The 18,236-nt window shown below is 35.2% G+C and overlaps 1 protein-coding gene and 1 long non-coding RNA gene across 2 annotated transcripts; one reads left to right on the top strand and one right to left on the bottom strand.

Annotated features, from left to right (window-relative positions):
- Positions 1-6,065: 6,065 nt before the first annotated feature.
- On the bottom strand, positions 6,066-7,325 carry LOC136973110 (uncharacterized). Its single transcript, XR_010880440.1, has 3 exons — positions 6,313-7,325; positions 6,178-6,243; positions 6,066-6,109 (listed from the first exon to the last, which is right to left on the bottom strand). It is a non-coding gene; the product is annotated as an uncharacterized lncRNA (long non-coding RNA).
- Positions 7,326-14,192: 6,867 nt separating this feature from the next.
- On the top strand, positions 14,193-16,186 carry LOC136973089 (sterol carrier protein 2-like). Its single transcript, XM_067267780.1, has 2 exons — positions 14,193-14,432; positions 14,640-16,186. Exons 1-2 carry the CDS (start codon positions 14,346-14,348, stop codon positions 15,858-15,860), a joined length of 1,308 nt encoding a protein of 435 aa, XP_067123881.1. The 5' UTR covers positions 14,193-14,345; the 3' UTR covers positions 15,861-16,186.
- The last annotated feature ends 2,050 nt before the right edge of the window (positions 16,187-18,236 follow it).

The raw sequence follows: 18,236 nt of genomic DNA, 5'->3' as shown, positions 1-18,236 counted from the left end.
TATAATCAAACCATGTTATTATTACTATTTGGCATTTTTACTATGATATTATTAATTCATTACGCTTACTTTAATTCATAAAAAAGTAATTAAACAAACTATAAACAAAATTTCAATAAAAACATTTTAAATGAGAAGCCAAGCCATTATAGGAATTAATGATACCGAATAATAAATAGTTCTATTGTTTGGTTCATACGCCATTACGAAATTTTCTTGAAATCTGAAACATTATATCAGTTCGATTAAACGAATAATTCTTGGAATATTATTTAAATCCATTGTTTTGTTACAATGTTTCGGCAATTTTTTGTAAAAAAAAAAAATGAAGTTAAGAATCACTTGAAACTTTTGCATGTGAGCATTTTCCTTTATATTCTATTGTAAATTTATTAAATATTAAAAATTCGTAATATATTACGAAAGTTATAATTTACGATTAATACAGCTAAAGACTTTTAAGATATTATTACATGTACTTTCAATGTGTTTGTATAACGACCGGATGGCCGAGCGGTCAAGGTTAGCAGCCTACCGCCCTGGGGGACCCGGGATCGAATCCGGACGGGTCGAGAAATCCCCAGGAATTTTTCGGGGGGTGGTCTGTCCGGATATGTCGGTCCCCGTCCCTCACCACCCGGCCGCCCCATTGTGGGCCTGGCCGAACCCATAATGGGCTTGCTATAAGAGGCCCTCTTAGTGCCCACTGCGTGGAAAGAATTAAAAAAAAAAAAAAAATGTGTTTGTATTGTGTACAGGTCTTTTTCTTTTAACCTTCGGAATGCCTGGTGAAGAAATTTCTGTCGAGCGCCTGGTGGGGTTCCGCAGACCCCAAAATAAAACACTACATTATATGACTTGTAAAGATAATTCCAGTATTATGTTAATATATATAATATATATTAACATAATACTGGAATTATCTTTACAAGTCATATAATGTAGTGTTTTATTTTGGGGTCTGCGGAACCCCACCAGGCGCTCGACAGAAATTTCTTTACCAGGCATTCCGAAAGTTAAACTAGGAGGTATGTCCGAATTATAAACTTCAATTTTCGAGAATATATTGGCTAATGATGTTTTTTTTTAAATGCCATTATTTTTTAATGCCATTTACTGGAGATTGTCTGCATCATTTAAGACAATTAAGAATAATAAATAAACTGTTATTGTTAATAATGTAGTTAATGATACAGGAGAAAATATATCATTTATTTTTTTTATAGAGGATACATTACATTTCGAATACCTAATTATCCAGAAAGAATCTATGATTAAATATTTTATGTTTGTTAAGAAATCTTGAAACATTACAGAAATCTATTGTTTTTCTATCGACCTTCTGGCAATTATATAAAAGGGAGAAAGTTAAGCGATAGAATGACCTATAGATTATAAAAATGAACACTACTTTTTTGCATGCAACCATTTTCCTTTATATTTTATCGTAAATTCATTAAATTCTAAAAATAGGTTTATTAAGACATATTTGGAATAAAATAATCATTGATTTACGTGAAATATTTATTCACACGACTACATAATAAAAAACGTTAACTATTTTAGTTGTAACAAACATATTAACATTGTTTCTCTAGAAGTCATGATGTAATCTCATTATAATTTAAGTATTTTGGCTTCATTTTAATGGCACATAATATAATTATCTGTTAAGGCATAAAATTAATCTTTTTCAGTTAAAATTTGAAATCGAGAATTCAGGCATTTTTCCCATAGTAATTTCGCATGTTCCATGCAAATAAATCTGGATCATTCTTTACAGATGCTCAGTAGCTGCTTAAACGTTTATCTACTGACAACGTAAACATGTTAAAAATCAAACAAACACAAAAAATATTATTTACACTTTTGCAATGCGGAGCGCCTGGTGGGATCTGTGATGCTCGGCACTTATTCAAACACGTCTTGTTCGCATGATATCGCGCGATGAACTAAAAATTTTGTGGGGGTCGCAAGCGCATAAAGACAACTAAAGCTACTAATAACCTTAAGTCGCTGACGCAAATATTAAAATAGTTATGAACTTTTAAAAATGAGTCTGGTCTCTGAGAACCCACAGGCACTCCAAGGGTTAAAATGTATGTTCTCTATCGCAAATGAGTAGTGTTTTGCCCCTGTGTATGATATCTTTCCTGGTAACAACAGAATCATGGCGGTAATCTAACTTCTTTGAGTGAAAAATTTTTAAATTGAATTGGCATGACTTCCGTCCTAGACCGAAAGTTAATTCATAGTTAATCGGTACTTCTTCTGCCCTAGCTTCCCACACATTGTGTAGACTGTCATCTACATAACGCTATTTTCGAGATAAGGGGCCGTCCATAAATTACATAAGGTATTTTGGGGTGGGTGAGGGTCAAGGATTTCTTACTATTTCTTACTCAAGGGTAGAGGAGTAATAGATCTCGTCTTACGAAATATTCTTATTTTTATTTTTTGATCTCGTTGAGTGGCAGAGTTTTGAATTTGGCTTCAATTTGGCCGTTTTCTATTAAGAATGTTCGTTGTACTAACGCCATCCATTGTGGTGTGATAAAATAATAACGCTTACAGACTCACGCTCTACACATTTTTTTTATTATGGGAGAAAGGCCATGGACCGACATATCCAGACAGACCAACCTCCCTCCCCCTGCAAGACCGCTGGACTCAAACTACGGTAGGTAGGTCAACCTACGCTTTCGTGCCTGAAGTTGACCGAACTCCAGTTAGTTGTAATTGGTACATAATGCAAATACTGACCGGGCATGAAAGGATTCTCCACCTCAAGCCCAAGGAGATGATAACTGGTCTTGTGGGTGCTTTCTCGCGGAGAGTCGAGGCACTATGTACTTAACTGTCCTCTAACCGAGGACGTCTGCCGAGGGACAGACCAGGTTGACTAGTCTAAGCCTTTTGAACAAGTACTTCGAACGCTTGCAGCAACTAAAGGAAATCTATTAAAGCTAAAGAAATTGATGGGAATAGTAATGGGTCTCTTCGACCTATAAGCTCAGTGAACGCACTGCACAGGGTCCCCCTTTCTAGGAAAGGGATCCCACTGACCGTTTATGAGCAGTTCTCTCTTTGCTAGGAAACTATGTGTAGTACAAGCTGCATCAAAACCTATGTCCTTATGGATAGTACCAGGATTTTTATATTGTATACACGCTGCTCTCTGCTATCTCCACAATAGTTAACATCACTAGAATTTTTCTTATCGTTTCCTCGTAATTAAACAATACTCAATCGATTTTGCACAGTCGCGAGATGATTATCAGCATACTTTCTCCACTTTTCGTCTCACTGTTTTCGTTAGTGGTTCCAGGACATTCGTTATCCATAAATGAATCACTTGATAACGAAACTGAAGCACTAGACGAAAGTGCAGATGTTTTACATTTTTTTAAAGATATGGATGAAAAAATGAAAACATTAATAAGATCTGTAGTCAAGTCGGATTTACATTATACGTTAAAGATGTCCGAAGAGGTGACTTTGTCTTCTTCGTGTAGTTTAATGCGATTCGTGCAAGATTTCATGAAAATAAAGGATTGTACCTTCATTTGTGAAAATGTTTTTAAAAAATTAATAATTCCATGAACGTTGTAATTTATTTTGCATAATATTACTGTTTGCTTATGATACATATTACAGAAAGTAAATGATGCTTTTTAAGATTAAACAAAACTTGGTCTAAAGCAAAACTGCATTTTTTTTTTTTTTTCGTTTATATCATGAATTTCTTAATTTATCTATTTAATTTTGCGAGTACAGTAAGACACCGCTAAATGCGGGGGACACGTTTTTAGATGACAAAGCGCTAAATGAAACAGCCTTAAACGAAATCATTTTAACACAGAGTAAATAGGAAAAGGAGAACACGCAACCAAAAATATACAAATTTTACTTTTGTTTAAAGTTATTTTTATATTAATTTGCATAATAATATATGTTAAACAACACGCAAATATATGCACACAAAAATGTAAAGTTCATTTTTGTGACGAAGGTCCTGGCTTTTCTGAAATTTTTGTTTTTTGCGATAAAGTCGTGTAGTTTCATTTGTTGCTTTTTTCTTCTCTTTAGCAACTGACGGCAGCAAGAGATCGCATCCGGAACGCCTCATTTTGCTTTGGCACTCCTTCCAAAATCTGGATCATTCGCTACAATTGATCAACGATTTCGATTATCGTTACCAAACTTTTACTAAAAAAATCTGTAGAGAAATTCTTTGGATTCTTCGTTTTCACAATCACTATTTTCAAGTTCTACGTGAATTCCTTGTTCTGCTAGTTTTTGAAGATCATCGCTGGTAAGGCTCTCACCAGAAACCTACAGTAACTCCTCAATATCTTGCTCGTCTACATCTCTGAGTCCTGATGTATCGATTAAGTTAACAATTTGGTCAATCTAACGATACAACGATAGGCTCTTCTCGTTGAGAAATCTTGGATACTTCAGCCATAACTTTTCCCACACTTCGTTCATGCATTTATCTGTTAATTCTTGCCAAGCCAAGTTGATATTGCCGATGGCATCCGTGATGTTATATTTTTTCAAAATTGCACAAAACAAACGTAAATTAAAAAAATAAATACAGCGTTTCGACAAATTGTCACCGTTGTCTAATTTGTTCGTGTTCGTAAATAATTGTATTATACACGAATCAATGAAATGCCGCGATAATTTGAATCGGCGTAAATTTTGAGCTTTTTAAGGCTTCGACCAGACCGCGTTATATCGAATCAGCATTAATCGGGGTCTTACTGTATTTATATAACAAGACGTGCAAAAGACATTTCGGTCAAAAAATAGTCCTATTCTTGCACATTTGACGCAACAAACAACGAAAAATCAGTTTCCATTGCGAAACACACGTGTTGCATCAGGTTTTAGATGATACCCTGGCGATACAAATGTCATCTGCGACTGGTTGAAGTCGTTTTCATCTAATGATGGCCGGTTAAGTTACCAGAACGTGCATTTTATTTAAAGATGTTCTATGAAAAATAACGCTGAAGTTCATTACAGCTTACGCCAAGGAATATTAAATCCATAAATATTTTACAGAGTAATCACACAATTCGAAAAAATTGATATCTGGAATAACCCGGGCAACTGCACATACTTCACAGTTTGTAATTTGTTGAAAATGTTACCAGAGCTGTTGTTAAACAATCTATTAATAATGTCGCAGTTTCTATAGTTTCCATAATGCAGTATCACGGCAATTTCCTATATTCTTTGGCACAGTATTCATTGTTGTGGGCACAGAATTACCGACAATCAGCAGTTACTTGCTGCTGACTCGTAAATCCAGCTGATTTTTTCATTTAGCTGATTGTCGTGGAAGATCCAATATTGCGCTGAAACACATTTTCTGTTTAGTGAATAGGGTGAACAACCACAACTCACACATTAGGGCCATTGATAATATTTGTGTTTTGCAGTAAATTTCCTTCAGTCAGTTGAAGTTAGTTTAAATTCATAACCATACCTATTTTTAAAACATTTTTCTTAGATGTTATTTTAAATGGGCCTATTATATGCCCTGTGATAGCAAGGATACACAGAAATATCGAAAGATGCTGATCAGTTTGGCACAGGAGAGCCAGTACATTCGGGTGATCGAGGGACGTACGCCTTCTCTCTGTCTCCTTTGCTTTTTTCCTAATCCCCAAAGCGGCTCAAAACAACAGAAAGTTTCAGACTTTTACCTTTGTCTGCAAATATAAAAACTAATGAACGATATTTGTCCATAGACCAATGCAATTTCGTCCTGTAAAGATCAGTTTTCTAGTAAAGTAAGAGATTGAAATCCTTGAAACGTACATAACAACAATTTTCTTTGCCATAAAAATTAATGGAATGGCCTGAGTTACTTCTTAATTTATCGAAGAAAATAAAGATAATAACTGCGTTACAGCAGTGCTGGCATTCTACAGAAGAAAATATTTCAATTTTTGCATCATCACGTTAATTACCAATATATCACCGTAAAGTATAATGTGAATCTTACCTTAAGTATAGACGTCTTCGTTAAATAGAAGAAATTCATCGTTCTGAAACCTTTATTTCCTTTCGATACCTTTAACAGCACTAATGCCTGATAGAATATTACATTGAACATCAATGAATTATTTTTAAAATATCAAATTTAACAAGATTTCTTACAATTCTGTTGTCCTTTTCGCTATTTTCGAAGTAACTATCCATGATGCAGGACGTGAAATTACAGATCTAATTCGTAAAATTAACAAAATAATTTAAATTTTATTAAAATAAATTCAAATTTAAAGCCAAACTTACCGCAGTCGATATCCCAGCTGCCCACATCAAGCCAGAAACTGTGCCCATCAACTGAAGTAGAGAAAAAAGTTGCACAAAATAATTTTTAGAAAATATGGCAGCTATAGTAACGATGTTTATTAATGGTACATAAACGAGTATGACAAAGGCATGCATGCTTTGGCAGAAGTCGTCGACAATTTTAACTAAATGTGTGATTGCAACGAATTCTTGCATGAGCGTTTTAATGTGCAAAATGTCTCTCTTCGATCTATTCTTCACGTCTTTCACAAAATTTTCCATTACAACAATGCAGCTGTATATGAGAATTAATTGAAAACCAGAGCAAAACGGGACGATGAAAATCTGTAAGTTTAATCCCATAACCACATGAATTACGCAAAATGTTTCTCGTGACCCCGATTTCAGGCTGCCAAAATGATTTCTAAATAAGAAAAACAAACATGCTGCTAACAGAGACATGCTAATAATGGCTCCGGATGAATTAAAGAATAGAAATTTTCGAAAGCGTAGTATACGCTTCGATGTATCCTTCGTTAAAATTATGTTTTCATCAAAAGTTTCAATCGCGTGCTGTAATTTTGAGGAGTATTTCTTCAATGATGTCATGTTCAAGACAGAAAGTATAAACATAAAATTAATCAGATGCTTAATATTATACCCTGCCAATTTCCACATTTCTGGCATCCCACAAAGAGAAGGAATCCAATTCATGCCAAGATATGTTGAAAGCTCTTCTGATAATGTCATAAGGACCAATAACAAAAAATATGTTTGCACGAATATCGTAATAGTTCCTAACCATGTTTTAGTTTTAGCGCTGTCCAGATATTTTTCTGAAATTTTTAAAATTTTTATGAAAGGAAATAAAATTTCTTCAAGCGTGTGCATTGCAGATTCAAAAATAAATATTTCTGATTGAATTTTCTCGTACCCGTACATGTAATATAATGATTGAATAAAACTCTCCTCTGTGATCTTTATTGGTCTGTGTATAAAGGCGCCCATTGGTAAGTGCTAATTAAAAATATTAATTTACTAATCAGTTGTTTGCTCGGTTAATTTTATGTAGATACTTCATCAAATATGCAAATATGATTAAATATTTGTCGTAAGTTATTTGTAGTTAAGAAATATATGAGGGTATTACCGGTGACTTTTCCTCAGTACAAATTACTTTTAGCGATAAAACTTATTTGAATTTGTAGAATTTACATCACTGTTGTGTTTTTATTTAATTAATACCGTTTCGAAAAGAATAAAAGGTGTTTCCCGTCCCATAATTGAGGTGCAATTTAAAAATTGCAGCTCGTCATAACGCCATTTTATGCTATATCGTTCAAAATTTCTATATTATGTTTTAAAATTAATTTTGAAAAATAAACCATGCGAATGCAACGGTGACTAAACTTATCAATGCTAGAACAAACAAACATTCAAAATAACAATTACACTTTTTTATGAGTTTTGTTTTATACGCAAAACATTATTGAGAGAATTCAAATTCGGATTGATGATATAAGTAATGGGCAATCTACAAAATAGGCGGTGCATGCAGGGAGGACTTTCTATGAAAAGCGTTCCCTAATTGAGGTGTTAGACACGCGAAGAAAATCGTAACGTTAAGATAATTTCTGTTTATACAGTGTATTTTACGAAAAAAAAATTGTTCGATAGTGAATATATTACATGGAATTTTTTTTTATTGACATTACTTTTGTCCGTTTAAAGAATCTTTAGTTTTACCACTTATAAAAAAGTTCAATGTGCTGATTTTTATTAATAAAATAACTTCTTCATCGCTGTTGTCTGGTGTAAATGGCATCCATACAAACGTACTTGCAGCAGAATCAAGTACAGTGGAACCGCGGTATACGACCTTAATCAGTTTCTGATGTTTGGACTTATACCGAATAGGACGTATACCAAACCAACTTTTCCCATAAGAAGTAATGTAAAAATGATTAATCCGTTCTCATGTAAAAAAAAAACTCCTCTTGATACGGTATATTAATGGGGTTGTAAAATAATTGAAACCCTGTTTGAGCATATTAATAAGAAAATAAATTTTATTATAGATTTTTAAAGTTATTACGCTAATAATCGCAAATAATTGCTTCTGATACGTTGTCACCAGCACACTGTTTTTCACTTATTCAAAGCAAAAGCAATTTCTCGACATGATCTAATGTCTCCGATCTCTGTTTAGAAATTGATTTAACCCCTTTCGCAACATTAGCAGATTTAATAATGTATTTTCACGATTGACGATACCGTCGTTCTCGGAATACAGTATGCAACAGTTAAATCTCGAACACCCATGCCATTTTCATATTTTTCAACAATCTCGTTTTTCAGTTCCATTGTGATTCTAGTCATTTTTTACTTTTCTGTTGTTTTCATTTGCCTTTTTGCAATTCATGATTAATAAAAAGTTTTACTTACAAATTAAAATCAGAAGAAATTTAACAAAGTTATAGACGTTCGCGGTGAACGTCTAGGCTGGTCTTTTTTTTTTTTTTTAACTCTTTCCGCCCTGTGGGCACTAAGAGGGCCTCTTTTAGTAGGCCCATTATGGGTTCGGCCAGGCCCACAATGGGGCGACCGGGTGGTGAGGGACGGGGCCCGACATATCCGAACGGACCACCCCCCGAAAAATTCCTGGGGATTATTCGACCCGTTCGGATTCGATCCCGGGTCCCCCAGAGCGGTACGCTGCCACCTTTACCGCTCGGCCATCCGGCGCGAACGTCTAGTCTGGTCTAGTACACCGATAGTGCTACTTGTTCATAGATGGCGCGTATAATTGAATTAAGTCGTATACCGAACAAAAGTCGTACACCGAACAAAAGTCGTACATCGAGCAAAATTTGTTTCGTCCAAACAGGACGTATTCTAAAGCAGACGTATCCCGAGGTACCACTGTACTTGTTTTCAAAAGACCGGCGGTAGAATTGATTTACATAGCAGCTTCTGAAGTTTTAAAATTAATATCAGCGAATGAAGTAAATGAATAAAAAGGTGAAGAAAACAACTTACATAAATGTGATTTCACGAAAGTATATTTTTAGATTTATTAATTGGTCTGCGATTTGAAAAAGATTGTAGACCTGTAAGGACAGACAACAGTGGACATTTAATCTCGAGAACGGTGTTAGGTAGATAAAAGTCGAGATCAGATATAGAAATATTGATCTCGACTTTCATCATATAAGTATAGACAGGATGTTACGTGATTTCAACTCAAAAATTGTCTCTGAAACGCAGTTACATTGATGACCAGCATGACTGTTGTTGTCAGGAAAAGTATGATGTACTCTACAGGGGCAAGACACTACTAATTTAAGATAAAAAGCATATATTTTAATTTAAATCAATGAAAATTATTGCAGCCCGGCATTGTGATGTGGCGTTTGGAATGTCGAACATGATTCCACTGACTTTCCAAACGCCATTGTCAAACTTCTAGGCATACAGGAAAGCGGAACTGAACGTCCGGCGTACACGTTTTCGAGTTTAAAACTTCGGCCTCAATCTCGCTAATGGCAATTGTAACCGGGCCCCTGTTTAAGTGTTAGATATCTAAAGAAAGCCTTGAATACGACACGTGTCCAGCCTGTTAATCAAACGTGAAGCCATGACTAACTTCCTGTTTTGAAAGGTTTTCCTCGTCTGGTCATCGATGGGCCAATTAGAACTAAAATGTATGCCACATTACAATTATAATTTGGAAATTTATCATAAAAATCAAATGACTGTGCTGAATACGTCAAGAATTCAGCTTTGTTCTATAAGATGTCATGATGGTATCCTAAAACTGCATAAAAACAATTACCATGGTCACATAACTCTGCACCACTAATTAGTCACGATATGCACAGTATTTTATCATCATTACGTGTCTGATAAAATTCCTGTATTCAATTAACTGAACAAACAATTATTCGCAAAATATACAAGAATGATTACTTTTCATTAGCATAATTTACGAATGAGTACCTGTGAACACAGACCAATAACAAGCATAGATAGCTGTGAAAAAAAAAATTTCTTCTTATGAGTGCAGCTCTTTAATTTTCAGAAGAGCTTGCAGTCCTTCTTGGTATTAAATGGACTCCCTCATTTTGTGCAACACCAGAAATATGCCAGATTGTAGAGTATAATATTCAATTTTCGTAATTTATGTGATTATGGAAAATTGTATCGGATAGTTGGGCATGAGTTTCTAGGTTATGTCGCCCTATAGTAAAAGCGTGACATCATTGTCATATAATAGTAGTTGTATGCGTTTACGATAGTCGTTACGCGGGGAATAATGCCTTCCGGAAAATCTTTTAAGGGTAACTGTCCCCTACTCAGGCGTTACAGACGTGGAGAAAACCCGGAAAACTCCTCGTGGCCAGCCCATCCGGGCTAGCCGCGAACACATGACCAAACTCCCAGTGTTCAAGGAATGGAACCATTTGGCCACTGGCGGGCCGTTATGGGACGAAACTTACAGATTTTTATCATCCCACTTTGCTCTGGTTTGCAATTAATTCTTGGGTACAGCTGCATTGTTGTAATGGAAAATTTTGTGAAAGACGTGAAAAATTAATCGAAGAGAGATATTTTGCACATAAAAACACTCATGGAAGAATTCGTTGCAATCTCACATTTCATTAAAATTGCCGACAACTTCTGCCAAAGCATGCATGCCTTTGTCATACTCGTTTATGTACCATTAATAAACATCGTTACTATAGCTGCCATATTTTTTAAAAATTATTTCGTGCAACTTTTTTCTCTATTTCAGTTGATAGCCACGGTTTACGTTTGGTGAGAAACTGCTGAGATATCGACTACAGTATGTTTGGTTTCAAATTTCAATTTATCTTTTTCTATTTCTTCAAAGAAGAAATAGAAAAAGATTGAAAACTTTTTGTAATTGAAATTTTGTAAGAAATCTTGTTAAATTTGACGTTTTAAAAATAATTTATTGATATTTAATGCAATATTTCATCAGATGCGGATAGCCGCCCGGAGGTAGGACAAGGTCGTACCTCTTTTCTCGGCAACAGTTTGGTAAAAACTGCCCACTTGTCAGTGAATGGCTTGTCTACGTTCTGATCCCGAGGGGTCGGGATTCCTTTTTGTCAGGTCGAGTGGAGGAGATGAGAGAAGCCGTCGTTAAGGCGTAGGCAATAAACGAGCAAGGACACCATTTAACAAGAAAAACAAAGATTTATTAGATAACGAATAGACGATTACAAGTACGAACATCGAATATCTATCGAGATTTCTTTCTAACTTCCAAGTACAAGAAAAAAAGCCGAGAGAGAGTTTACACGCTCGAGTTCATTCATACCTCTTGATTATTCCCATTAGGGTTCGAAGGTTCGTAGCTTGAGTCACACAGTTGAAAGAATCGCGACTGAACGTCATAGTACTTAGCACTTAGTAAAATTTCAATGATTGCTCCTCAGTAAGGTCTGGCTTGTCACTGGTCAGCAGTTGGTGAGAGACTCCTCTGAAGGGAGGGAAGTAGCGGGCTTATATAGATTTGTTTTGGGAAAATACGTCACATGATAAAATGTTGTCCGAGGTAAAGGTTACTTTAGCAGGAGTGGAGGTTAATAGGTGTTCCCGGGACCAAAATAAAGTGATGAAATCGGACGTTAATTGTAAACTTTAAGTCTTGCAGGATGAGATTGACGATGTTTTCACTGATGAATGTTGACAATTTTGAAGGAGGGTTGTAAATTTTCTCAGCGATGTCGTTTTAACGAGTCAGTTAAAATACATCGAAAAGTAGGAAAACAAAGGAAAGGTCCAGATCTCACACAGGAATTAGTGCTCTTAAAGATATCATAAAGATTTCTTCCATTTAACAAAGATATCTACACCTAATATAAGGTTTGGTGTTATCTATACAACGTATTGATTTTGAAAATATCTATTTTTTGTTCAATTAAGAATTGTTCGTAAGATAGAATGTTGCAAAAAGAACGATGCTTTTTAAAATATTTGTGGTAATAACAATTCTTTTTAATATTATCTGATCTTGGACACCCAAGAAGTTCCATGTCTAAATAACTGTAGCTCCAGTTTTTAAAAAGACTTTTTCCCTATCTATCCACCTTTAAATAAAAATAATTCTTTATACGTTGAGAAATAATTTAATAAGTTTTGTAAATTACTATGTTCGATCCAGCCAGTTATATCCGATGGTTTTTCGTCTATAAAATTTAACCCGTGAATTTTTTGGTAGTAAAATCGACTTGACATTGATCTTTCGCTGGTAATTGATGCTTTTTAACAGAATCTATAGCTCAAGATTTCTCTTGAAAAATTAATTTTGTAATTACTGCTACCCAAACCACTACTACTACTACTCTTTACACATAGACTTCTACGCACATGTTTTTTTCCCGCGAGTTTTAATACAATTTGTTGCCAATAAACATCCAGGAACAGCCAGTACGTCGTCATCGGATACCATGGCCGACTGACTGAGAGATTTTCCTCCTCGTGTGTGGGCGACAGGAGATTCTGAATTTCCTCAAGGCCAGGCCTGCGCAGTTTATCCTCAAAGGTTTTCCTAAACGTGTGTGGCGGCCTTTAAACAGGCAGAAGGACTCTAAGTTAGTCCTACCCGGTTGAATCCGATCATTATGTTGTGGCCCTACTTTCCATCAATTCCTTTTCGTTTCGGGGTCAACTTCAATTGATTACTAACTGTAGTCGGTTCGAGACCGGATCACCGCCAGTTCCCTCAGGTAAGAGGGGCAGCTGGGACTCAGGTAGGAGTGGCCTGTCTTCAGCAACAAACCATACTTACTCTTGGCTTTGCAACAGTTGCTGAATTTCAGCAGCGTCGTTTTGCACTGTTTGTGAGAGTGCACCATCGAACAGCGGCCACAAGTCTGGTTTACCGCCTTACAACGAGGGTCAATATGGCCAAACTCATCTGTAACATCGGGTCAAGGCAAGACGTACCGGGATCCGATTCCCGGTCCACCCAACATGGACCTTGCCTCTTTGAAGGAGCCTCTTAAATAGACCCAATTGAGGATGCCCCCTTTCCCTTTAAACCGCAATATTCATAAAATTCGTTTGGTTTTAAAATTTAAATTATTTATATAAAGAATAATATAATCTTGCTGTTCAAAACAGTTTATATAATGTCACTTGTGTTAGATTTAATGATGAAGAATTTTGAATAAAAATTTAAAACAGTTATATTATCCACCACTAGATGGAGACAGTATAGTATTGTTCAACAGTATTTTTTTAAATTTATAACATCAGCATTAACTTTAAAAATATTTTACACGTTTAATTAAATTTCTTCATATCCGATTAAGAAATATTTACAAATTTTCAGTATTTTAATAAGCATATATTAGTAATCTAAGACGATATTACAAAATTATTATTTAATTTGCTACCATTTTTCGACGACAGGTGGCGTTAATAGAGAAAACGTGTCACCCACGTGTCAGAAGTTCACAACACTAATTTTGTGTGTTCGTAGTTAATTTGTTAACATAATCGTGAGGAATATTTCATAGATTTTTGTTATAATAATAATATTATTTAAATTTTGCACTTACATCATTTAAATGAATCTTAAAATTATTACAAAACTAAACTAGTTACGTAAAGAGGTGAGTGCAACTTTGCGACACGAATTATTTCGATATTTTAATGAAAAATCATGTCAAAAACGTTACGAAACCTTAGATCTTAGATAATAAAAGGTCATTTGAAATCAAACGTTACGTAGCATTAATTGGTGTTATCGAACATTCAACCAATCTTATTTACAGGATTGAGAAATGTGACCTTTGAACTCTGAACTCTATAACTGAACTTATGATAATTTTTATTATTTTTTTATTTCGAGGTATCAAATTACTGTATTTGTTGTTAAGTAATAACAAAAATAGAAGGAAAATATAGTCATATTAAGAGGAAAGTTAGGAATTTGATTAATGTGTTATCTTTATTAGAAGGAAAGTCGAATTCAAATTTCATTTCGTTACTTCGACATGTTTTTAAAGGGTCTGAAACTTGCAAATGCACTTATTAGGCAGAAATGGCAACGAAATTTTGCTACGTCGTACCAGTTATGCAATGTAAGTAAACATTTCTTATATCTCCTTATTATACTAGTATCATAATCCTTATGTGTAAAAAAACAAGTTCCATTTATAGTTAAGGAAGTTATAACATTTAGCTTTTTTCCCATTACATTTTCCTCGTCTCTTGTTAGAAATTTACATCTATAATTTCATCCTGTTGTATTGGATATATCATATGATCAATTCTGCATTTATTTTTAGGCCAAAGAATTCGCAAAAGAAAGGAAGGGTGGCAAAGTTTATGTTGTTGGGGCATCTATGACACCTTTTATAAAACCCGAAGAGACTTCAGATTACCCAGAAATGGTTAAAGATGCCATGGTCGGTACTCTTTCCGATGCTAACCTGAAATATGATCAAATACAACAAGCTTTTGTAGGCTACGTGTTTGGGCAATCTACCAGTGGGCAAAGAGCTCTTTACGATATTGGGATGACTGGCATACCCATATGTAATGTCAACAATAATTGCTCCACCGGTGCCACGGCCCTATTTTTAGCTTATTGTACAGTTGCTGGTGGTTTGAATGATTGTGTACTTGCTATAGGATTCGAGAAAATGCACAGAGAATCGTTAAGAAGCCCTCTTTTTACAGATAGAGCATTGCCAATAGGTAAACATTGCCTAGTTTTGAATGAAAAATATGGTATTAGTGAAGTACCAATGGCGGCACAAATGTTTGGTGCCGCTGGTAGAGAACATATGGAAAAGTTCGGAACCAAGAAAGAGCATTTCGCAATGGTTGCATGGAAGAATCATAAACATTCGGTAAAGAATAAAAACGCCCAAATGCAACAAGAATATAGTTTGGAGGAGATCTTAAACTCACCAGTCATCTATGAACCATTAACTAGGCTTCAGTGCTGCCCAGTTTCGGATGGAGCAGCGGGAACAATATTGGCATCAGAAGAATTCGTCCGGGAACACAGATTAGAAAAACAAGCGGTGGAAATTTTAGGTATGGAAATGGGAACCGATTTCCCGAGTACATTCGAAGAAAGCAGTTGTATCAAAATGGTGGGATTTGACATGACAAAAAAAGCTGCGGAAAAATTATACCGCAAAACGGGTATTTCTCCAAAGGATGTTGACGTAGTCGAATTGCACGATTGCTTTTCAACTAACGAATTAATTACGTACGAAGCACTTGGATTATGTGACGTCGGAAAGGGTTCTACAATGGTAGAATCTGGTGATAATACTTACGGAGGAAAATATGTAGTGAATCCTAGCGGTGGGTTAATTGCAAAGGGACATCCTTTAGGCGCTACAGGTTTGGCGCAATGTACCGAACTCTGTTTACACCTAAGAAACAAAGCCGGGGATAGACAAGTACCTAATGCCAAACTAGCTTTGCAACATAATATCGGATTAGGTGGAGCAACGGTTGTGGCATTATATAAATTAGGTGAATTTTCGTAATTGTTTACTACTATATCCTGTAATGCGTGAAGTAACTTTCTAAGAACGTGAACGTATTCACTTTCAAATTACTCACGAGTGAATGTTATGGTCTATTTATCATTACATAAACTTTCTATCGTGAAAATTTAAGCGTAAAGTTTACACAAGTATGCGTCATGGATGAGATTTCTAGTGATAAATAGCATATAAATTCAAAACAATTTCTAAACATACAATTAGTTTTGTAGTTTAAATACAAGAGACGTTCATCGAATGTCCCATTTCATTTAATAAATATTTCTATAATGTGAAGTACATACTTTTGTATATTATTTAAAAAATTAAACTTTTGTATTTAAAGATGAGTTATATATATATATATTATATATATTCTACACACATTCAAAAAAGTGGCATGAGAGTGCAAGCATTAAGTTTGGAATGATGGGATAGGCAAGGGCGATTTGCCATAGAGGTGCCTTTTGGGAGAACTTTCTATGGGAAACTGATCTCTATTTAGGTGTTCGACAGTTAGAGAGAGCCGTGAAAACGTTCAGGCGTGAACCCGCGACCAGCAATCAGTGTTCATTGGTTTTATCTACTCGGGAAATGGTGGGCAGTACAAATATGTGCCGTGAAGAAAGTCTCGGTTCGGGTTAAATTACCACTCAAAGTACATTCGTAACTTTCTTTTCCACATTAAACTAACAAACGAGTGATATTTTCGTTAATTATTTATCATTAATATACGTATAAGATGACAGGCGGTTAGTCGACACGGTTAAGGCCTCTACTTACTGTTCTGGAGGACCCGGGATTAAAACCTGACGGTGGAAAAAAATACCAGGAAGTTTTGGGGGTGGTTGTCCCGAATATTTCGTGCTCTGTCGCTCATCAACAGATCTCCCATTGTGTCGGTCGAGCCGGTTGGCCTGACCGAATCCACGATGGGCCTGAAAGGGATCCTCCTACTGCACACAAGGCAGAGAGGAAACCTATATTTTTCCTCATATACATATAAAGTTATTACTATAATTTTATAAATACGTTATTATGGAGAGATAAGGCTATAAAATGCTCCACCTAGTTGGAGAAAAGAAATTTTTTTCAGACTATTGTTTTTGTTAAGTCACGCTATTATATACAAGCTTCACTCAAGCGTACACGGATGAAAAACGATTGCAGTTTCTGTATTTCCTATTCGTGCATACCAGAAACTAGATAAAGAATATTGAGAAAAATAATGATTAATTTTTATCCACATTCAATTCGATTCAAAAATCAAACTAAACTAATAATTTAGTTTGATTTTTAGTTAGATAAGCACGATTTTCTTAAGGCCAAAACGGAACCGGGGAGGTGAACATTGTTTAAAAAAATGTGAATAGAAACTAAATTCAGTCTTCTCGGCATCGTGTTTCTGGGGGGGTTTCCTACACAAATTTTAATTTTCCTGGATCATCTGTTAACACCATGCAACCGGTAATGCCTATTCTCGTTGCCAGCATTAATAATGCAAGTGTTCAAATGGCCTGTCTCGTAAAAAGTTAACAATGAACGGAGAAATGCGAGTCTAAATATCTCAGATATATTTGTCAAACAGTTTTTCTTGCTGTGTGATGATTTAGGATAGAATCTTATTTGTCGAATGTTACGTTAATAGGTGGGAAATGAAACATCAGGAGCAGTCACTCGATCAACATTAAAATACAGTAGAGCGTCGATAAGTGGAACCAATTGGGGACTGGGGTCCTTCCAGTTAATGATTTGTTCCAGTTTCCGACTTTGTACGAAAAAATACATTAACCTGTCCGATGTTCAAATTTTTCTCTGTTGCGTATCGCTTCCTGTTGAATTTTTCTCCGTTGCGTGTCGCTTCGTGTTGAATTTTCGTCGATTTTAAGCCTAACGAAAATTTTTATAATAATCATCGAGGCTATCGTATCGTTAAAAATTATTTCTGCATTTTGTACAAACAAAATAAATATATTAAAGAATATAAAAAACATGAAAATTATACTTTAGAAGTAAATTTAGTATCAAAAACATTCGATTCAGCACGACACAGTCCGACTGAAAATCGTTCCACTTTCCGGCCATTCCACTTACCGACGCTCTACTGTACTACAAGGTGACAAGCGTAACATAACATAATTAGCCCCTGATAGGGGCAGAAAGAGAATTAATTAATAGATATTTATCGTATATAAATAGGCCCGTGTAAAGAACTAGAGATGCACAAGAGCAGAAACATTAAAAAAATAGACAGAGTTAACTCTACTACACCACAGTGTAAAAAAGTGCTTATCTAGTATTCTGCGAGTTTAATACAGTAGAACAATGCAACATGAAAAGGTTAGATGTAAATTTAATAAATTATACTTTGATTTTATT

This window comes from Centruroides vittatus, unplaced genomic scaffold (genome assembly GCF_030686945.1).
Source record: "Centruroides vittatus isolate TY-2023 unplaced genomic scaffold, ASM3068694v2 contig_3084, whole genome shotgun sequence".
In the NCBI taxonomy this organism is placed as follows: domain Eukaryota; kingdom Metazoa; phylum Arthropoda; class Arachnida; order Scorpiones; family Buthidae; genus Centruroides; species Centruroides vittatus.
Note: the sequence above shows the minus strand (reverse complement) of the source record. Positions and strands in the feature narration are given on the sequence as shown.

Coding starts and splice junctions, on each gene's coding strand:
- LOC136973089 (XM_067267780.1), top strand. CDS start 14,346: ATGTTTTTAAAGGGTCTGAAACTTGCAAATGCACTTATTAGGCAGAAA. Junction 14,433..14,639: donor CGTCGTACCAGTTATGCAAT/GTAAGTAAACAT, acceptor ATTTATTTTTAG/GCCAAAGAATTCGCAAAAGA.